The sequence below is a fragment of the Clarias gariepinus genome, chromosome 6, assembly GCF_024256425.1.
Source record: "Clarias gariepinus isolate MV-2021 ecotype Netherlands chromosome 6, CGAR_prim_01v2, whole genome shotgun sequence".
Lineage (NCBI taxonomy): Eukaryota > Metazoa > Chordata > Actinopteri > Siluriformes > Clariidae > Clarias > Clarias gariepinus.
Genome location: NC_071105.1, coordinates 8,306,480 through 8,330,721, shown reverse-complemented (window position 1 = coordinate 8,330,721; position 24,242 = coordinate 8,306,480). Strand labels below are relative to the sequence as shown.

General features: G+C 37.0%; 1 protein-coding gene across 1 annotated transcript in view; it reads right to left on the bottom strand.

The window, feature by feature from the left end:
- nos1apa (nitric oxide synthase 1 (neuronal) adaptor protein a) overlaps window positions 1-19,478 on the bottom strand; it is a 132,025-nt gene extending 112,547 nt beyond the window's left edge. The window contains exons 1-2 of the mRNA XM_053498459.1: window positions 18,994-19,478; window positions 18,545-18,616 (exon numbers count right to left, since the gene is read on the bottom strand). Of these exons, the coding sequence (XP_053354434.1) occupies window positions 18,545-18,616; window positions 18,994-19,098 (177 nt within the window). The 5' untranslated portion in view covers window positions 19,099-19,478. The remainder of the gene's footprint in view (window positions 1-18,544; window positions 18,617-18,993) is intronic.
- Between the last annotated feature and the right edge of the window lie 4,764 nt (window positions 19,479-24,242).

The following is a 24,242-nucleotide window of genomic DNA, read 5'->3' as shown; positions in this document are numbered from 1 at the left end:
AACTTGAGGGGACGACGGTACTGATGAGCAAAACGGCAGTGCTAGCGGTGCGGGGTCTGTGAATGACGGCAACGTGCTGAGGAAATGCAAAAGCCTGTGGGTGTTTCTAATACTGCTGATGTATGTATTTTTTATGCTTGATTACATTGCAGATGATATGGGAAATGGTGGCTCCTTGCATAATGTTTAAATTCCCCGGAGATTTTGAACTTCATTAAGCGCTCTTAAAAGGGTTAACCCTGACTGAAAGCTTATTTCTATAGAAATAACATCTGTATTTGGACCAAACCTTTTGTTTCCTCTTTTTTTTAGGTAATGTGAGTTTTGGTAGGGCGGCACGGTGGGGAGTGATTAGCACTGTCGCCTTGCACCTCCAGGGTCTGGGTTCGATTCCCGGCCAGGCTCGATTCCCGTCTCTGTGTGCATGGAGTTTGCATGTTCTCCCCGTGCTTGGTGGGTTTCCTCCGGGTACTCCGGTTTCCTCCCACAGTCCAAAGATATGCAGGTTAGGCTAATTGGCGTTCCCAAATTGCCTGTAGTGTGTGTGTGTGTGCCCTGCGATGGATTGGCACCCTGTCCAGGGTGTACCCTGCCTCGTGCCCTAAATCTCCTGGGATAGGCTCCAGGTCCCCGTTACCCTGAATATAGGTTAAAGCGGTATAGATGATGAGTGAGTTTTGGTCAACACGATGCTAGTTTCTGGCATAAAAATTGCATAAAACAGCTTGTTTTTAAATTAAGCTTAAATATATTTGTACTTATAATATATATATAAATATATTTGTCCAAAGTGATTTTTGTTATCAGTTATCATTTTCATAACTGATACAGGACACACTGTTTCGGTTTCATCAAGAAACTTTCATTCTGCATCACTAACCGATACCAAAAAAAATAAAATAATAACTGATCGTGAATAAAAAGAACTCTGTTATGCATTCAGAAAATGTGTTTGATTAAAAAAAAAAAAGACAAGGAATAAAAAACAATCATTGTATTCCTAGCAAAACAATAACAACATAACAGAAAGGGCAGCCATCCTTAAACATTATTAAAGGCTTCAGAAGCCCTGACGGATTCACACATGACTCCCTAAAACGAGCTGGTGGCTTAAGCGTGTGTCATTACTCCTCATGTGCAGCACCATGAACTGAAAATCAATCTGTACCCAAACCGTAACCCCTGTGTTATTTTCTGCAGACCCCAGGGCAGCTTGGAGACAGACGTAATCGCTGTAATACGGCTCTTTGCTGAATAATGCCTATGCTTGAACTCCCTCAGGGACTCGCACTTGGCATGGCCGCTTGATTTGAAGTGCATGGCTTCACCACTTTTTTTTCAAAGCTAGCAAAGTGCAAAACTTCAGAAAAAAAGCATTCTTTTTGGATATCGTACTATTGTGGAGCAGGCATGTAAAGAATAAAAACAGCACTCCGTAAAGGCAAGACTGAATCATTCAAATGCAGAGAAGACACACACACACATACACACGCACACACACACAGGTTATTCCTCTGAGATAAGATGTATGGCTGAGCTTCTGACATCGTCTAGCTGCAGAAGCATGTCTCTGGATAACAATTAAAGGTTTTAAAACACTTAAATTGGCATAAAAGCAAGCACCGAGGGATTCTTACACACCTACACTTACTGTAGCTTTCACTAATACTTGCTTTAGATTGTTACACTTGGAGAAACGGGGGGAAAAATCTGCTCTTCCAAAAGATAAATCAAAGAGAATCCATATTCAGATCATTACTGGAGCGAACAGTCTGAACCTCAATAATCTGAACTGGACTGAACACTTCTAATGCTGGGATATAATTATTTTATTATCTTTTTATCTCTATTCCGATTTGAATGCAGTGTGGTAGCTGAGGATGTGCAACCACAGACACCTTGTGTTCCTTACTCTCGATGGACACAAATTCAGAACATTAACGTTAACGCTGATAAGTAAAGGTCACTGTAACCAAGAGAACTAAATACAGTACTTATGGAACACATCTGGTACATACATATTAATGAGTTTTACACTATATCATCCTAATGAACAATGAGTCTGCTGAAGCACAGGCAGAAACATGAGAACTGATCAGAAATTGGCAGATTATCATATCATGACCTTGTGTGAGACCTACAGCCTTTGTGAGAAGCAATAAGAAGAAACGCGTTTATCGAACATACCTTTAGGAGTTAGCAATCAAATTCCCTGTGCTTAGTTTATTACCCAATTTAAGATCAATTGAACTGTATTCATGAATATGATCTGTCTCATAAAACCTGCAAAAGCACATTAAGATGAAAAAAAAACAACAAAGTGCATAAGGTCTTGTAAAAAACTTCCTGATCCCTGATCAGCCATAAGATTAAAACCACCGAAAGGTGCAGTGAATAACATGATCGTAACCATCTTGTTACAATCAAAGTGCACAGTCCAAAAGCTTTGGGTTATTTTTTTTTGTTTGTTTTTTTGGATGAAACATTTAAAGCCAAAAATGCCTTCTAATTCATTTTGTTTTATGATATATTTTCTGACCGGACCTGACCTACCATTATCGTTCAAAATGGGAATAAATATAATGGTCACCATTGGCCTCAACAGTCCCTAGTTGGACTACAGAGGTTCCTATATGGCTAAATGGATACATTTTGTACATTTTAAGACATGAAATCCAGTTGTTCTGGAATATTTCTTTCAAGAACAGTATTTTTTAAAAATTTGCAAGACCCATCAAGCACCATGATGAAACTGGCTCTCATGAAGACCTTGCCAGAAAAGCAAGACAAAAATTTTATCTTATTGCGTTCATTTATTATAATTGGTATTATTATTATTATTTAATTATTTGTCACATAGAGCACAGTGAAATTATTATTTTTTCGCATATTCCAGTTATGAAGCTGGGGTCAGAACGTAGGGTCAGCCAGAATACAGCAACCCTGGAGCAAATAGGGTTAGGGGCCTTGCTCAAGGGCTCAATAGTGTAAACTTGCTGGTGCCACTGCGTTAACCCGACTGAGCAAATTCAAAGTTTAATTTTTAGTCATTTAGAGTCACCAGCCCCAGAAATCACTAATTAACAAACAGCACCCCAGATTAGAGCTGTTATGAAGGCTTTATAAAGGATAAGTAGCTGATTTGTCCCAATATTAACTGATCCAAGGAGATTACTGCATATTTTGGTTGTCTTCAGCAATGTTTTACAGTGTAGAAAGAAATCACAATCAGGAAAACCACAGAATTAGAAGGTTCAAACTTTTGACTCGTAGAGTAAATGTATTCAAAGGAAGGTCTCGAAACAACCGCGAGTTCAGACTGTTTTCCTTATGAATATTCATATCAGGCTAATTGTGAAGTCTAGCCGCTCTGCAACTGAAACTGTCCTGGTTGAGTCATGAAGCCACACAGAGGGTGAAAGAAAACCACATTACACATGAGACATCAGAGATCCGCTCCGTGTGGAAATCCAGGGTGAGAATCAGAGCGACTTTGACAAGGGCCAAATTGTTACGGCTAAACTAGCGAGGTGTTCCCTGCATGCAGTACCAAAAGTGTTCCGAGGAAGATAACCAGGAAAGCTGGTACAGCATCCATGGGATGTGCTGGACAAACACTGGAGGCCTCACCTCACAACTTACAGGACTCAAATGATCTGCTGATAACATCTTGGCACCAGATACTACAGCACACCTTTAGAGCTTTTGTGGAAGGGTCCATGCCTTTATGGATCAAGAATTGTTTTGGCAGTTGGGTTTTTATGGTTATGGCTGATCTTTGAAACTCAACAAGTAATATGTATTATACCGTGCACCACTGATGTTTTAAATAATGTCATAAATTGTGCTTAAAATACCACTCCTCCTTGCTGGATGAGTTCTAAGACATCATAATGGTTTACGTCCATTTCACTGACTTTAAATCATTGTAAGACCTCAGCCGGAAAGCCATTTTCTAACAATAATTCTTTTCACAATATTAACTGTGCTGTATACAGCTATAAGGCTATCACAAAATGTCAGAATGAGACGATCGCTGGACAGAAAGTGGAGCGATTTCACTGTTATTGCCATGTGACTGAGATCAAGTAACCGAGGGAAAAATTAGTCAGGCCGCCTGCAAGCAAGTGTCTTCAACTAACACGTTTCCTCTTTTAATATCTGTAGCCAAATCAATAGCAAGATGGACTGGGTGATCTAACAGCTTCATGGGTGGGATTGCATTTGTCTTCAACAAACATGGGTGAGCCCTATCTAGAACATGATAGGAAATAAAATAATAATCTAAGCCATGACACACAATCCAACTTGGGAGGAAAATAACCAGTGACAAAGTGGTACAATGTAGTCCAATGTGAACTGCTGTTACTGTTCAACTAAGTTTGAACATCACGACCTGGTTCGGGAACAGCACCATGCAGGACAGACGAGCTCTACAGAGGGTGGTGCGATCAGCTGAGCGCATCATCCGCACCGAGCTCCCTGACCTGCACTCGATCTACAGCAAGCGGTGCTGGACCAAGGCCAGGAAAACCGTAAAGGACCTCAGCCACCCCAACAGTGAACTCTTCTCTCTGTTGCGGTAAGGAAAGCGGTTCTGGGTGATTGAGGAAGAGCTTCTTCTCGCAGGCGATACGATCTCTAAATCAGAAACCTTTAAACCTTTTTAAATCAGAAACCTTTAAACGTAAACCTTTTTTGCACATTACACACATATGAGCATTTGTCTTTTTGCACTCATTTTAGACATTCATGCATATTCACACATATTTCTATATATATTTTTTTTTTGCTCGTGGCACAACCCCGGACATTTCTATTTCATCTCCAAACAAAACGTTCTATATTTTTCTATATTTGTACAGAAATCATCTCTGCTTTATATTTGTACAGCTAGGTTTTTCTTTATACAGTGGAACCTCGGATTACAAGCATAATTCGTTCCGGAAGTGGGCTTGTATTCCAAAACTTGTAACACTCATAAACCAAATTAAATTTTTCCATAAGAAATAATGGAAAACTAAATTATTCGTTCTACAGCCCAAAAAAATAAATACCTAAAATAATTAATACAAAATATTAAGTAAAAATACCACAAATTATCCTGCATTTACCTTTCAAAAAAGTAAAAAATAAATCCCGGCGGAGAAGCGTTTCCCTTTGTGCGCGCAGGCGCTGTGTATGTGTGTGCGTGTGTGTGTGCGTGTGTGTGTGTGAGGCTAGAGTAAGTGGAGACTCTTGGATGACTATTAATAATCTTTTTATTTTCAAGGTCACAGGCGGTCGTTTAAGCATTTCACGGTGAATGAGTGTGTATGTGACAAATAAAATTTGAATTTGAAGTTTTCCAACATTGAAATAATCACTCACACGTCATACTATCACAGTGTGTCGTTTCCTTTAATACTCTGGTACGTCCCAGAGAAACACAAACTTTTCATCAGTTACAACATAACAATTCTATGTTACGGCATGCCAGGTCACGCCCACGTCTCATGATCACCGGCGCACTCCCGCTCCATATCCACCCCGCCCCTTGATTTTTACCGCTCTCATCACACCTGTTCTCAATCTCTAATCATCCCAACTACCTATTTAATACACGCTCTGACACCACCACGGTGCCAGATTATTGTGTGCTACTCATGCCCAGTATTACAGCGTTCTTTTCTGTTTCGACTTTCTGGATCTCGACCACGCTCTGTTTCACCGACCTCGCCTCTCGGATTTATTGCCTTCTCGGGTTTGCTGTTGCCGACCTCTGGAATTGTCTCTTAACTACAAACTTGGATTACGGACTCTCTCAACTCACCGGTTTTGACCTTCGCCTGTTTCACAATTAAATATTTGTTTTTGCTGAATATCAGCAGTTTAATTAGTTTATTATCAGACTTCTGTTATATTCAATGTCCATGTTGTTCCTACAGAAACACAGAGTTAGTAGAGTTAATATAAGCCTTAAGCACTACTTTCCGAGCTGCTCTTATAGAAAACCCATAGATACATGACAGAAGTGAACTTCGGCCGAATTTAACTGAACAAAGCGACGCCAACTACAGTTCCACAGAGTTTAATTACGTTGTCAAAATAACAGTGCCATGTCCGAACGGCTCCTTCCGGGTAGCAGACAGAGCTCTGGCTGTGAGCAGAAGAAAAGAAGACCTCGCTGTGGCTATAAATCATAGCTCTCTGCACATCGCTGCAACTCTGAATCACACTTCCTTTACAAGAGCTCTTACTGAACACTGGATTCTTTAAAAGCAGCAACTGTATTTCTTACACTGAAGGATAAATCTGACGCACTTATTCCTATAAACACAACAAGGTATGCCGTTATAGGGAAATTAATCAACCATGGCATAGATTCCATTCTCAGGTGTAAGACCTGATGATACTCTATAGCAAGTACAACTATGTAAAGCTGGGTATCAAACTTTGACGCTTTTATGGCACTGAGCGACTTGATTCTAAACTTCATCGGAAACTGCCTCGTCATTCGTTAACAAATTTCCACACCTAAGGTGGAAATCTCATCAGCGTCAGTGAGCCAGTAAGAACGCTGATTAAAGTGCCCAGAGACGGGGCTCATGTGTGTGTTGTGTTTGTTATAAAGCCTTGGCTACGGTGTGCGTCACATAATAATGTAAAAATGTCTACGCGATCATGCTTGATGATTTTTATCAGCGTCCGATGCAACAGATAAAAAAGGACACTGCTGTCGAGTATGACAAATGAGATTTTAAAATACTTGGATTGTGTGGGTGCAGAAATCTAGGAGCAGTTGCTCAGTGTTGCTCAGCCGGAGGTCTAGAGAGAGCTGATTGGCCGAGCTCTCTCTCTATGGAAGAGGTACTTAGTGCTCGGATAGGCAAAGATTCTACAGAAGAAATGACAGAAGAAAAGTTAAACCAGATTATGGTAGATGGGATTGTATACATTTCTTTTTTATGAAATAAGTTGCGATATATAATGTACTCTATGTGAAATGAGGTTGCTGCTGAGGTTGTTATTTTTTACATCATTTAATGTAATTCAGTATAAAGTAATGAGGGGGGCTCAATACTTTTGCACAGTACTATCTTCCTAGTTTTTGCTGCTTGATTTACAAATAGTACATTTTAAATTTTAACTTCCAACGTCAAATCCAGGTTCGTGTCGTAGGTTGAAAACATTACCTTGACAGCGGACACTAATTTACATATTTATTCATTCATAGATTAAAAGGTGATGAGAAATATAGAATAAATGCTTCAAAATAAAGTGAAACTTAGACAACATGGTTAAAGCTTTTAGTGATGGGTTATGAAAATATCATCCCAAATTGAATCAGACACTAGTTTAGTTTCAGGAAGATGATATGCTGTCAGATGAATGAGTTATGAATGAACAGGAAATTGACATTCAGACTCCTGGGCTTCAAACAAATCCACTAGAAAGGTTACTACAGAGCAGAAAGACAACACAGCTCGTATTTATTTAAAGCATACCGAAAGTGAATCACACAGGCTGCAGAAAGATAAAGAAAATTAAGTTGCCGTTGTAATATGAGAAAAATAAAACACCTTGGCTGTAATGTGGGAGACGTCAGTGCTACAAACAGGAAGTGGATTTTCCTTTCGTAGGCTTTAAATCATTTTATATGCAAGCTCTGGCACAGGTCTGATACCGGATCCCCTTCCTGTCGCAAACCTCCCATTTTATAATTGGGTTTCATGCAGTGTCTTGACAACCATGAACTGTAACACAGATTAATTTCAATTCAATTCATTTTATTTGTATAGGGCTTTTAACAATAATCCTTATGGAAATGTTTCTTATTATGTCATTATGTCATGATTTTCTTTTATAGTACAGTAACTCCCCAACATACGAACAAGTTCTGCTCCAAGAGCTTGTTTGTAAGTCCAATTTGTTCCTATGTCCAACAAACCATGCCTAGGTACTATATAAAACTGACATGTTCCATGAGCTTGTTCTTATTCTTTGGAATCGTTTTGATGGTTGAACGATTCATTTTAAAATAACAAGAAATGTCTGTCATCTTTTCACCTCGCTCCATCCTCTCCATTATTTTCACTTTTGTCTCCATGATTATTGCTTGGCGTTTTTTAAACGTACGCTGCACATACATGACAATGTACCTGTGTTCGTTTGAGTTTTATACGTGTAAGTGCATTAAAATTAACCATCATTTGAATAAAAACTGGAACTACAGTATAAGCTGATTTAATAAAAAAAAAAATGTATATTTTTTTAATTATAACTGCTTTATGACCAATCAGAATTGTGAATTGAAATGCACTGTAGTGTTAACCCAGACGTCCCATTTGACCAAACTAACCTTAGAGACATTTTTTTCCCAATTTGTTGAGGCTGATTGATTATTAACATTAAGCAGAGAACGTGTGTGGGCCGCAGGGTCTGCTTCGTGAATACTTACGTCTGGGATATTTAATGATCCCTTGGGAGGAAAAAGATCAGAGAGAACGAGCTTTAATTCTAACAAACGCAGACATTAATTAAAATAGAGCATTAGATTAAAACCTAGTGTTCATTTATTACAGCAAAGGAGGACCGTGCATGGAAACGCTGCCCATGTACCGAGCAAGACTTTTCACCAGATGACTGACGTGAGAAAACTGAGAACTTATGGTAATCACATTTAGGAGCTGGGAGAACTCAGTTACTATGGCTAAGCAGGGACCTGGCTGGACTATCCCTTGGTTTTCTTATTCAGTTCACAGTAACAGCAAATGTGCACCTCTTTCTCTTTCTCTTTCTCTCTCTCTCTGAAATAAACAGACAGACAGGGCAAAAAAATATACAAAATATTTAGAATATATTGTAGAAAAAGTCAGATTTCCCCCCAAACCAAAAAAGAACTGGAACCGCTACCCTGCGACATGATTTCTGATAGATGGAAAAAAACACTGACGAGTCAAAGCGAAGAGATATGAAGATAAATACCGGGTCAGGTACTGAGCAGTACACTTATTAGACAAGAGCATGAATTTCCTCATTTCCTGCTCATCACTGCTTTCACTGATACAGAACTATTTATCTCAATTCAAGGACGAGCTTCGGCTGTTTCTTTCAGAGTCAAATCAGGGAATGGATTTACACATTACCCTAAGAGTTCAGTCAATAAGTACTTTAGCTCCACACGCAAGAGAGCTCCTGTGTATCTGAGGAAAAGCTCACATTCTGCTATGTTCCATTCCAGTGCATTCCAGGACATTTACCTGGATTACGCTTCACTCCACTCTTTATCACTCCAGTCTATTGTATTCCATTCGTCTTTTTTCATATGCTTTCACTTTGCCAGTTCTCAGTTCACATCCATTCTATTTTATTCCATCACAATCAATTCCACACTATTTATTTACATTCCATTCTATTCCAATCCACTTTAAAAAATATTCTCTTCCATATGAATTGACTCTCTATACAGTTCTATTCCATGCAGATTCATTCAATCCCATTTCGATATTATTTCATTAATTTAATTCTACACCAATACTTTATCCTCCATTTAATTACAATAATTTAGGCAACATTTTTCTAATCTATTGTAATTTATTCCATAATGTTCCATTCTATTGATTTTGATTCTATTTCATTCCTTTTCACTGATTTGATTCTTTTCTAATTAATTGCATCATATCCTATTAAAACTGTTTTATTACATTAATTACAACATTCCACAGTACTCCTGTCCATTCCATACAATGTACACCTTTCTATTCCATACCATTCCACAGTACTCCTGTCTATTCCATACAATGTACACCTTTCTATTCCATAGTATCCCATAGTATTCTTGTCCATTCCATACCATTCGACAGTACTCCTGTCCATTCCATAGTGCCCCTTTCCATTGCATAATATTTCAGAGTGCTCTTGTCCATTAAAGTCTATTCCCTTGTACTCCTTTCCATTCCATACTGCTCTACAGCACTCCTCCCTTCTCAATTATTTTACAGTATTTATTACTATCCTACTCATATCAATGTTTCATACTCAACCCTTTTGTTTTTATATTATTACATTTTATTCTACTCTACATTATTAAATATTTTCTATTACAGTCTATACAGTTTTAATTTACAACACTATACCTTTACAATACCTTTCCATTAAAAAACATTCCATCCAATCATACCATTCTATTCTCTATCGATCTGTAGTATTCCAGTGTATACTACTATACTATATTGCTCCCTTTGTCCTTTTTCCATTTGTCCCATTCCACTGCATTCCATCCCATGGTTTGATTCCGTTCTACATCAGCTGCATCGTTTTTATTTTATTCTGTTACACTCTATTCCATGCTTTTAATTTTTTATTCCATTCCTTTTACTGAGAAAAAGACCATATAATAAAACAATAAATTATATAAAATATATTTTATATATAATGTAAAAATGGTAATATAATAATATAAAAAATAATATTATAAATATAATATAAATAATAAATACAAATTTTAATTCTAGCCTACTATCATCTTCAGTTAATTTACTTGGGCTACACCATGGTACACATTCAGTATATGATGCACAGGTGTGTTTATAAGTTAAAAAAGAAATATTAAATGCTCCTTAATTGAAGAAATTCTATATTATATTTTATATAACTCATACTAAAGAAAAAAAAAAACAAGATGCATATAAAACTTGTTTCATGGCCCCTTACAATGGAATTCACCTGGTTTATTAGATGCCTTGCGTTTCCCACAACTAACTTCGCTCACCCCACGCTGTGAGTAAAATTGAGGTCAACCTCTGCTCCAACATTTAATTCCACATTTCTGGATGTGAACACGTTCTCCAGTCTGCCACACTAAGATTTGCCCCAGGTAACACCTGTGGACCCGTCATTAAAAAGTGTAGTAAGTTTATGTAAATAAAAAAAAAAAAGAAAAGTAAAAAGTCAGACTTTTTTTCAGACTTCTGTGATAGTCTTGACTCATCGCATTAGGAGGGCTCTTCACCGTGCCGCTCTCATCAAAGACACAGGCACTGACAGTAACTTAGACTGAAGGAGAACGATGAACAGGGGTTTGAAATGTCAAATACTCCATGCACATTCCTCCAAGCTTCCCTTAAAGAAACAGGCAGGCAATACGAATGGCAGGATACAAATATTATTCGTTTAAAGTATTCATGGTATTAATTAGATGTTTAAAGGTGCAATAGGCAATTTATTTGCCTTACTGTATGCAAATAACCTGGAAGATTATTAGTACAATATTAATAATCTTTTATTTTAATCTATTATTAGATTATGATAAAATAAAAAATAAAAGAATAGAAATGATAAAATAATAAAAAGCAATGCATTAACCTTAAAACTGATTTCCAGTCCAAAATGTTTCATTTTTATTGCGAATAATTTCCCAGACAGATAATTTCACATAGAAATTAGGGGGAGGAGCTTCATAAATTTGGGTAAGAATTGTTCAAAATAACTTTGAAGAACCTTGTCTTGAAAAAAAAAAACTTATCCTGCTTAATGCATTTTTAAAACAATATTTTTTTCTATAAAATACTGAGATAAATGTAAAAAAAGAAAGAAAAGAAAGAAAGTTTCATCCTTTTAATTGTTACGATTTTATTAAGAATTACTTACTTAATTATGTTAAAAGATACCTTTATTTTGTTACACTTTTATCTAGTTACAAGGGCACTATGTTTGAAAGTTGACACTATGATCATATCAACTGATTAAAATGAAAAGGAAGCAAAACAAATCACTGAATTATTCTTCTTATTTGAGAAAGCCTCCACATAAAATCTCATTGTCGCCATTTATCACGTTGTTATAAAAGGGTGCATGAAGGGATGAATGGACTGACGTCATTAATCCTAAGGACAAAAGAGAGAGTGTGTGAGAAAAAGGAAATCTGGCCATGGGTCAGCAGAGGTAACTACGATGATGATGATGATGATGATGATCAAACGATAAACAATGAGGATTTAGGCCTGGTCCAAACAAACACAAACTTCCAAACTGCACCAAATCATTTAGATAAGCACTTAAAAGTGGCTCTGGTGTGGAAACATTTATAATATTCAATACAGATAAGGAGAAACAATTCAGTCAGACATGACAGATCACATTGGACAGAACCGAGTTCATGCTGAGCGCACGAGCTTCTGAGTGGTGCGGCAGAAACACATTTTCATGGCATTACATTATCAAAATGTGTATATGTTAAAAAGCCTCCAATTGGCCTTTTTTTCCAAATTCTGCAAGTGAATTAGTCTCAAAAACCCACTTAATACACACACTTCCACCAGTCTCAAAACACAGCGTGTGGTAATTTGTCTCGGAACGCGCATTAGAAGCTGAGTGTGAAGCGTTCGAGGCGGTAAAACCTCGTTTCTATATAATCCTACAGGTGGTACTCTCTGAACTATACACTGTATGTATGATTGTATGATTTGCTAAGTTTGTTTAGAATTAATAGTAATGGTGGATGACAGAGATACATGTGCTCATGAAAAATCTAGCATTTTATTTTAAGTTAAAAGGAAACTCTTGTATTTGATGTTAGTTTTAATGATTTGTTATAATATCAAAAAATTTTTTTTCATTGATCTCATTGATATTGTTTAAATGATGCACTGCATTTTTAAGTGAGAAACGTAATATAGAATGGCCTTTATTCAGTCGCCATATGAACTGTATTATATTTCTATAACACAATAACAAGTAGACTAGCTTAGCAATTACCATACAAAAATACAGTACACTCAAATTTGTCAAAATTTGGATAAATTTAAATAACCAGCTAACTTTTAACCATTAGTTTTTAATTCATTTAATTATCTATGTTCACTTCAGTAGTGAAGCTGTTGAATTAATCTAAGGTATAAATTTTTTAAGTTATGACATTCTTTAAAGGTATAAGGTCTTAAAATTAAGAAGATAAGAAAAAAAATGTGACACAGAATCACAATATTAATCGAATCGGCACCTAGCTAACATGATAAATATTGTATGGGACCGGGGGGTAAATCCCCTCCCAAATACTCAATCACACAGTGTAGTAGATAAAGGCCAAAAGCAGCTGTCTGTAAATATAAAACAACTCTATTCCAACTAGACAGTAAAATAAACATCGGAGATCGTCAGCGGTTTCTAGCTTCGCAATCTTTACCATCAAAAAAAACAAATGAATCAGGTCGTAATTACTGCCAGGAAAGAAGAAATATCATTAGTCTCAATGCTGCCTATTAAATATGAGTGTTTGACACATGGGGAGCTTAGGAAAGCTTTTACTGCTGTTTCGATGAATGAGAATACTCCAGTTAATCCCAGTCAGTGGAGGAATTCCAAACAGATCATCTTGGGAAAAAAAAGAAAGAAAAAAAGATGCAGCTTTGGTGCCATGCTTAATGTTCAGCTCCAGAGGGAAAAAGATCAAAGAAAGGAACAAATAATAGGGAAAAATATGCAAGATACGCATAGGAAAGATACGCCAAAGTGGTTAAAAGATATGACGTTCTTCAATTAACGTACATATCTGTGGTCTAAAGGGAAAAAATGGAAATGATTAAGTCTGGTAAGATGGTGTGATGTAACCTGCAAGTCAGTGTAATAAAAACAGCCAGCTATTGTTTCCCTTCTAGACTTTAATTTCCCAATAGATCCTACACCCATTTCCTATACAGAGATATCTGCAGGGCCTTTAGGCTTTCATATCCAATATTTAATTATGCATGATGGGTATCAATCTTTCTCTCATTCTACTGCTTCCTGACATTGTTGTCGGGGAAAATAAAACTGGGTCAGAGCTCACTGCAATTTAGCCAATTAGGGTATTCCACAATCCAGGCACTTCTTTCCCGTTATCTGTTCAACTGTTTAATAAAATTGGTGGCGATTGAGAAAGCAATGTTAGATTAGCAAAGAGATGAATCCTTTAAGCCAGAAAGAATCTCGGCTCATTATGCGTCTGCAGCGAGAAACGAACAGGAGAAAGAGACAATATTATTTCTTCCTTTTCTTCCGCAATCATGTTGATTTTTGTAGTCTACTTGTAGAGAGGCTTCTGTTTTGTTTTGGGTTTTTTTTTTTCTTTTTTCAAATCAAATCTTTCAATTACAGTCTGAACACACACGGCCTGTCTGGATTGAAAGTTAATTTCGAGTCTACAGCCGATGCTTTTTCATCATGTTAACACTGAAGCCCCGAGAATATCGACTTAAACAAACGAAAAAATCCTTCGCACGCAAACAGCATGCTCTCTCGGAACGCTAACCACAAAACAATACTTATTCAGTCATCATATGAACTGTATTATATTTCAATAACAGAATAACAAGTAGACTAGCTCAGCAGTTACCATACAAAAATACAGTACACTTAAGTTTGTATAGCTTCCTTACTTAATAATGAACACAGCTAACTTTTAACCATTAGTTTTTAACCATCAGTGATCATTTCATTGCTGTAACTAAAGAGCATCATTTTAAAAGTGACTTCAGCCAGATTCTAAACTTGAAGCATCTCAAGTGCATTCTCTCTCTCTCTCTCTTCTTTGAACTATCCCTGTCATTTGTTCACTAATTACACCAGATCACACATCTGTGAAACCTCCATTCTTCCTCAACAAGCTGCCTTTGGCTAAATCATTTAGATAAATGTGTGTGTGATTGGCTGCAACTGAAGATCTGCTACAGGAGCTGTGAAGATTCATGTCACTGAGTCACTGGACTGCAGCCATTTTTTTCCTTTTTTTTTTTTTTTTTTTCTTTTTCATTGATTGCTTTTTCTACAGTATTTTTGTCAGCACTCTGTTTGATCCTTGGTAACTTTGCTGGGTCTGCGGCCGGTCCTCAGTGTGTCCGGGTATAACCCCAGAGCCACTGCTGATTGTACTGTACTTATATCTGGAGTAATATAAAAAAATACTGAGATGTAGAGATTTTACTGTATGTAATAATTTAATATTTTTTGAAAAAAAGGTAATGAGTGATGTTAAATCCTACTACTTAAAATGTAAAGTTATGGGTTCCATAAATCTTAGGTAGTAAATAAAGACCTTGAGGAAATTTAAGTAAAAAAACGGGACTTTTATGAAATTTTGGATGAATGAAGGAGTAAAAATGCTTCAGTAAAACATTTAACCCAATGCAGTCATTCCCCAGAATATTTAACTAGTAAAACGCCTGATTCTTTAAAATCGACGGATAACTTGTGACCAATTTTCGGAAGAGATGCATCTTTCTACAGGAACCGTACACTCAATCATTCACCAACTTGGCTGAGAGTTATTGCCACATGTTTGGGCCATTAAGGGAGTTCTCTGGAGGCCAGCGTTTCAGACATGTCCCCCGATTACAGGTCTGGCATACTGAGAAAACTTTCTATCTTGAAGGTATCCAAGCACTAGTAACACTTGGGATAGTGTAATGGGGGATTATATAGAGAAATAAAGAGAAATTTTACTCTCACAAGTGTCATGTTGTGGTCGAGTGTGCCTCAAAGACACATTTTTCTCTGATCGCTTTGATCAGAGACACATATAGCTGTTACATCTGTAGTGTAAATGCACATTTCCTCTAGAATGTCCTTTGGGATCAATAAAGTAAAACAGATTTCTGGATAAAAAAATTATGTTGGGTTAAAGATTCAGCAATATAGTAAAAAAAAAATTTAGCATCATAAATATCTCCGATATCTTTAGAGGTTCCTCATGTAGGTGGTTCTCTCTAGAACCCTTCCTCTCCCACAATGCTAAACAAGAAGCTGACCAATTGCCATCTGCTTAAGTGGCGTCCCACTTTGGAGCTTTTACAACTTTCTCTCTCTACGGAACACGGTTGAAAAACATGATCCCTTTTTAAATGTGTGTTACAAATGCCTGGCCCTTCTCCAGCAGCTGCCGTGCCATGGCAGGGGGTCCAACATGCTGAAAAGGTTAATAGGATCATTTGCACCCAATGTGTGCTGGTGTGATGGAAACCAAGGCCCTGCAAAAACAAAGCTTTTTAAAAAAAAATTTTTTACAGCCATTGAATTCCTGACACCTCTTCATCTAACAATGGTTCACTGTAAAGACATTGTCTTAAAGTTCGAGTGGTGACTGGGAGATGAGGGACAGACCCATATAGGGGTGTAAAAACAAAGAGCATTTCCATTATTTACAACAAAAACATTGAGCAAAAGATTAACATTGTGTGTCCTTGTCACTAAGTGTGAGGTGGACCTGAAAAGCTAAAGCACGGCAGTCACAGCATAAGAGAATGATGGAGCACTAGTGAGAATACACGTGTTGTGAATCGATAACAACAAATTAGTACGTTGAAGAGGAAAACGTTTGCTCGAAAGCTCAGATCAGGCAATACACACTTCGTCAGTTTGTATAAACGGTTAAGATTAAGACTTGAGAGATTTGTGATCATCTGTACTTTTACTTACAAGGCGGAGCTGTGTGAATATTTCATACCGACAAGTTGGATGTGGATATTGACTTGGCAGAAACAGCACATGTTACACTGCAGGAAAGGATTTCAAAATGACAGCACCAGTCCAAAAGGTTATTCTCTAAAACATCGACCTGCAGTCATGCACCTGGCACTACACACTTTACCCTGTTACTCAGCTGATGAGTAAGCGCAAGTTTATAAGCTCTGGGAATTTCTTTCCTTCGCTGTGCTTAGTCATGGCTCGATCTGTTTTCCTTTCAAATATCATACACAGGTCTCTGATGGTTTGGTAGAAAAAACCATGTCTGATACTACTGCTTATTCATTCTCTGATATACGAAGAAGGAAGCTCTGTCATGTTATGGACATGACCGAGACAATAAAAGAGACTATTTTAATGCATGATTTCATGATTATACAGTAAGTGACAGACGTACAAGTGACAGATCTACATCTATATTTAGGATTTTTTTTCAATTCTATGCTAATCAGGTACGATGTGTTAAAACCAAATGTTTGGCTAACATGAGTCAAGCTGAGCCCGTGGTGCTCTCAAATTCCCCACTGACTACTTTAGTTCCTACCTGCAATTAGGTGTTTAAACATATAACAGAGTTTCTCATTACATGTCCACAAAGACTTTGAGGAAGAAAAACAAAGCTCGGAAGGAAGTAGCAAAGATAAGTTGATGCCTCTGGTGTACAGATATTGAGCTGCAAAACAATACCTACTTTAAATTTGCTTTTTTTTTCCCCTGTGCAAGATGGCCACTGTGTGCATTTTGACATGTTGCTCATGTACATTTAAACACATTTGGCAGACACCCTTATTCATAGCGACTTATATTTCATCTCATTATACAACTAAGCAGTTGTATAATGTAGTTGGGTCTTGCTCAAGGGCTTAACAGTAAAAAAAAAAAAAAATCTAGGTGATACTAGTGTTTGAACCTGTGACTTTCTGATCAGCAGACCAATGCCTTGACCAGTGAGCTACCACAACCCCATTCTGTGCATCCTTATAATTAAAATTATTGTGCCATGAGTACTTTAAATCATGGCACTAGGGATGACCTGGAAAGCAGATGGACGTGGACGTTTTGGTGCTGTGAACCCTAGTGAAGTTTGCTTTTAACCCTTTAGCTGTACATAACATTAGCAAGCAAGTCTATAAACATTGCCACACACATGCTACATGCATAGCTATATGTGTAGCTTTAATGTGTAAGCACACAACAGAAACGTGTAGCCTGAAGCAGCTTTACAGGAAACTGGATGTGGGCTGAAATCCCCAACGAGCAAGGAAAAACTCCCAGAGACCACAAAAGGAAGAAAGCTTAAGAGGAACCAGACTCAAAAGGGGAACACTCATCCAATCACCTGATGGCCACTTAATTAAAGTAACGTGTTTTATGTTAAACATATAAACTTACAAATCTATCCTGTTGATCAATGATCAGAGGATGAGACTGGTGCGTACACGCTCAAGACCGACAGCACTGATGATGTCACGTCTAAACAGTGATCTGCTTCCGTCCTCAGGTACGACTGCTTTCATACGTAGTTTGATCTACACCTTAGACCACCTCTTTGATCTTACTCAGGCAGGGAATTGATTTAGACATGGAAGCAGTCGTAGCCAAGAATGGAAGATCATCATCCATGTCCATCCAATCTCCATGCGCATCCAATCTCATCCTTCAATCTCATACATGTGCACCCAATTCCTGAGCAATGCTAGTTCCTGAGCATGGAACGTTTGTGTTCTCACTGATCGAAACGAACCAGACTTTAGGTTCAAGCATTCTCGCAGTCCTGAGACGAGCACAGTGTCCTGTTGAAGCTCTTTAAAAATTTGGCTTATCGGGGAAATGATTTAATGAATACAGGCAGACTTGAAATAAGCAGTCTAATCAGTTTGAGGTCGAACATGTCCCTTCATCTTGTGTTGCTTTCAGTTTGCCAGGGAAGATCAGGTTTGTTTAGCGGGCAAGGTGCCTATCTGATTTTGTCGGCTGAAATGCGTCTAATTCCACAGCTCTCTTTAACAGGAAATGGCTCGACTCGATCTGACTTTACTTGACCCTCCCAGGCTAGAAAACTTACCCGGATCCGTCTCATGGCAGCTACTATTTCCACACGGCTGTTGGGTCGAGCGACATCCAGACTCCCGATGTACTGCCGAAAGCAAATCAAACAAACAGCACAAAATCATCTTTCTGATTCAATGTATGGATTGAACTCAGTGCTGGATACAATGTAACGTGTTTATCAACAACATAAAGGTTCAAATCAGTTACATTGTATCGATTCGAACGTATCCAGCCAAGTAAGTTACATTGTATGCAGCGTCGAGTTCAATCGATACAATGTAACTGATTTGAACCTTTACGTCGCTGGTACAAAGAAACATTGTATTACAACTTTACACGTCTTGCGACCAGGTGGTAAGTTTATCAACTTAATCTAAACTAAAAAAAAATAAATAATAATAATAATAAAGAAAAGAAAAATGAAGAAGTTTCGTGTCCCTGTAAAGCAGCTCTCTCTCTCACCTTCGCCTCGAAATTAATCCCGTGCTGGAAAGCCTCCTCGTTGTGCAGAGGAATCCGTAAGTCGTGTCCGTCGTCCACTAAATTGTACTTCGTTTTCGCGGGCATGGTGTTTTTTTGTTGTTTTTGTTTACCCGTACACAAATAAACAAGTTGAGGTGACCGCGTTCTCGGACGTTCAGCTCGCGCGCACCGCGGCGTCTCTTTCTCCCATTATCGTTTCAACGCTTTTCTTTTTTAAAACCGTCAGCGCAACTTTGTAACCAATCCCTCTATCCTCTCTCTCTCTGTCCGTTTCCTTTCTCCGAACTCAGCCGCTTCCTCTCCTTCCCCTCTGTCTCTCTCCCTCTCTGTCCGCGCTGTGTCTCACCGCCTGTCGCTTATTTCCGGTTTAAAGAGAAACACGGGAGACTTTCCGCTGTCGTGTTCCTGACAAACCTGGCGCGAGAGCGTTGCCAATATTGTGCTCGCGCCATAGCAGACAGAGCGCGCTCTCTCTCTCTCTCTCTCTTTCTCTCTCTCACACACACAAACACTTTCTCACACACACACACACACACATACACACTCCCTCCCTCTCTCTGTTTCTCTCTCACTCACTTACCACTGTGTGTGTGTGTGTGTGATTGAATCTCTCTCTCTCTCTCTCTCTCTCTCTCTCTATATGTATATATATATTGCATTGCATATTAGCAATTACCCTTTGGGATTCATAAAGTTCTTTGAATCCTGACTATATGTTCTCTCTCTCTTTGTCTGTATAGTGTGTATAAATGGAGAGAATGAATGCACACACACACACACACACACACACACACACATTTTAATATACAGTATATATATATATATATACCACCAAGCATGCACACAGAACCGGAGGCAGGACTTGAACTCGGACCCTGCAGGTGCAAGGGGACAGTGCTAACCTCTTTCACCTTAAAAATCTGAGTTTGTTTCACACAACTAGCATTCCCACATTGCTGTAGTGTGTGTATACGTGTGCCCTGCAATAAATAAACTTTTATTTAACTTTTTAAATAAAAGTTTAATAAATGTTTAATAAACTTTTTGCCCTGGAACCTGTCCAGGTTGTACCCTGCCTCGTGCCCTAAGTCGCCTTTGTTAGGCTCCAGCCCCCTGCGACTCTATATACAGGATAAAGTGATATAGGCAATGAGTGAGTGAGTGAGTTTTCTCCAAACTACTCTATGCCTGTGAACCATTGGACACTGACAACAAAGGACATTGCACAATTAAATGCCTTTGAAATAAAATGCTGTAGAAACATTCTATATAAAGAAAATTAGATGGATACAAAAGTTGACGAAATAATCTGAACAGATCTTAGGCAAGAAAAATTGCCAAAGTTATCAAGGAGCATAAATTGGTTCTGTTTGGGCATTTATGCAGGATGGAAGAAGAATGATTAATCAGACTGATGATAGAGAGAAACAGAAATAGGAGACATCAAGTAGGAAGACCAGCAAGAAGATGGATTGATGACATCAAAGAATGTCCTGGAGTAGGGGAGCGGACATCAATTAAAATGGCTAAGGGAAGAGAGGGATTCTGGAAGAGATCAGGATATTAGATATATATTAATATATGTTTGTTGACTTACATTATACATAAATATATACTCCACCAGTCAAAAGTTTGAACACACCTTCTAATTCAGTGGGCTTTTCTGATTTAGATTACTTTCTACACAACAATGCTAAAGGCATTTAAAATATGCAATAATCTCATTTGAACAGTTGATATTGAGATGTTTCTGCTACTTATACTCTGTAAATCCTTCATAACAGCTCTAATCTGAGCTGTGCTGGTTGTTAATTGGTGATTTTTGAGGCTGGTGACTCTAAATTTAATGTTTTGTATTTGCTTTCCTGGGAAGGTCTTCATGAGAACCAGTTTCATCATGGTTCTTGATGGGTTTTGCAAATGCACTCGATATTAATATATCAATGCTGTTCTTGCAAGAACTACTCCAGAACAGCTACTTTTTGTCTTGAAACAAAGTGTTATTCATAGTTTTGAAAAAGGGTATGTAATTTCTTTCTATTCTTCTCTTGTGATTGCAAGATATATTATTTACATTTAAAATTAAATTATTCATTAACAATAATAATAATAATAATAATAATAATAATAATGCAGAAGATATAAGTTGCATTCACATCACCTTCTTTCAAAATGTGTTGCTGTTTTACTTAATATCTTATCATTTGGTTTTTTTTTAAGATTATGAAGTTATCTCATTACAAGAATGTAATATTTAATTCTCAACTTGACAAGTTATTATCCTAAAGATACTAAATTGTTATTACTGTATATAAGGTTAAGATTCTGTTATTTTCACCTACCTTCTTATTTTAAGACATGCCATAGCATATGTTATCTTTTATTTAAAAATGATGCTTGAAATTAACACCTTATTTCATGTCATACAAAGTCATTGTTGTGAGTAAATATCCTTTTACACTATATGTATTATTTAAGTATTTGGCCAAACCTGTACTTTTTCTTTTACTATTATATTGTATTCAGTTGTTTTATTTAGGCCCCTTATCCCCAGTAAAGGGCAATCTTAATCAGGCCTTTTCGTCCAACATAGGCGCAAATTCAGTCAGAAACACTCCAAAAACTTGTGGACAAAACATTTGTTGTATTACATGTTATAAAGATGGAGAAAAGTAAAAGAAATACAATGCTACATGGAGTCAATTACAATTAACGAAGCAGGCAGAGACGTGAGTCATTTTAGGTCAAATGTCAGTTTGGAGTACGTGTCAGCTATAAAAGGGGACTTTGATATGCAGGTTTGATCACCTACTACGCATCTAAAACTCACAGGTGCTAAAGGTCAGCCTGACCAGTCTGAGCCCACAGAAAAAACCATAAAAAGGCACCAGTACACCCAGTGCATCACAGCCCACCATTGACTAGAGACCAGACCCGGGCTCCAAACTTCCAAGATCTCAGTCTGATTGAGCACCCATGAGATGCACAGGACAAACAAGCCCAATAGCCTGACAGACACCACAGCACACCCCCAGGAGGGGAGCCCCAAAACCTAGGTGGTTAATAGATTTAATGTCATGGCTTATCAGTGTATAGCAGGAATGGCATGTCTAATATCACTGGAATAGACCGAGATATTTATTATTTATAAACTACGACCTTCATTATTATTTCTTGCAGCACACGGTATATGCCATTAAACTGTCTATAAATGCGGCAATAAAATTGCTGTTATTAAATATACCTGTAATTCAGGGACAAATCACACAAAATTGTTGAAGAACTGAAGAAATTTAATTATAATGCAAAGTCATATATTTGTTACCAATACAAAGAGTAAAGATTTAAAAAGAAACATACTAAAAGGTACAAAGTTAAAATAATGTATTCTTGAAAGCCCTGCTACAATATTTTAATCAATTAATGATTAAAATATTATTCAAGGCCAAATAAAAGACACTTGGATTGTTATTGTACAAAATATTGTTTCACAAATAAATATGCAAAAATTTAAAAACATAAACAAAATTAACAAGCATAAAGCAATTAATTAGTTTATTAGGAGCCACAAATGAACAGTAAAATAAACAAATAACAACATGTTGTTATTTGAATATAGGTCTATGCTCATTAAATAATATTCCTTTAAAAGTTTTTTCGGTTCCCGTAGTTTGTTCTGTATATTTTGCAGCCTTTTTAAAAAACATTTTTAATATGGGATATTCATTTTACATATTAAATTCCCTTAATATGCTTTTGTCTAAAGAAAAAAAAAGAATTACATATTAAATGAATTATTATTATTATTATTATTATTATTATTATTATTATTATTATTATATAGCAGAGGTAAATATAAAAAGACACTTCATCTATCATTCATGAACAGCATAAAAAGTAAAAAAAAAAAAAAGACTTTTGTTATTTAGTGCCCAGATTTGTCTAATGTAGTAATATACAGTAAATAAATCATCTTTTACCATCTTTTATACATCCAGCCATGGTGAAAGGCAATAAAAACCTTTAATCCGCAATTTCTGCCACCAGCATTTCCTCTCTGTGGTTAATCCACATTAGTGAGAGCTGCCACATTGTAGTAGTCATTAGATCAAACAATTATACTGTAACAGTACACGGGATATGAAGCCAATTTTTAGGATCAGCTGTGTTCTGTGGACTTTTCCCTTAGGATGTTTTTATATTGCAACATAATGTCTCTGCAAAACCCTTCCAGGGTAGTGTAATGAGTTTTGAAATAAGAAAAACTCATAAAGCCTTATAACCTGTCTTCAATTATCAGATCACAATCAAATTAAACATTGTGACATGAACAGAATTTGCATATTCTTACACACCTCATTCCTCAAAGGCCTACCGAGAATAGTCCTATTTCCAGTTTTCTCTCTCTTTGTCAAGGAGTATCTATAATTATGTCTATTACATTCGTTACGTTTTCATTATGTTCATTACATTTAGTGGGAAAGAATAAAACATGTAAAAATCAAAACAAAATTAGAAGTCTATTACTTGCACATGAATGAGAATTGTATAAATATGTGACTTTCTGTTATAGGAGGACATTTTTATCCTTATGTACATGTATTATTATAAAATGATTTATATGGCATAAATATGTATAACAATAGGAAATGTATATCCTTTAAATTGTTATATTTATGTTATGGAAATAATTTTATTGTTTAAATTATTTAAATTTTAAAACAAAAGCATTTTAATAGTTTTATATTTATGTTATAACAATTCCACTAAATTACACAAACTTCATTACTGTAGAATTTTTATGTATTGGTACTTTCATTCCTTAGTCATATTTCCGTCAACTTTCACTTTTACTCTACTACGTTTCCTAGACAAAATGTGTACTTTTTGGTGTAGTAATGCCTGTTTTTGCCAACGACCAAGCGCATAAGGCCCATGTCATCATCACAGTAGAAGCAACGATGGCTGAGACCATAATAGGAGCACCTTCTGCATGTTCTGCTGCTAATGTTACAACCCTAATACCAGACAACGACCGCCTTGATTTCAGTGAAGAACTCTATGAATTTTATGGTGGCAATAAAGAAAACATTGCACTAATGAAAGTCTGAAAAGCACATCAAGGTAAGATATTAGTGATTTAGTGGAGCCAAAGCATCAGTGTTAGATGGTAAGTTGTTATCATCTGGCTAACATGATGGCCAGGCTAACATGTAATAGCTAACGTT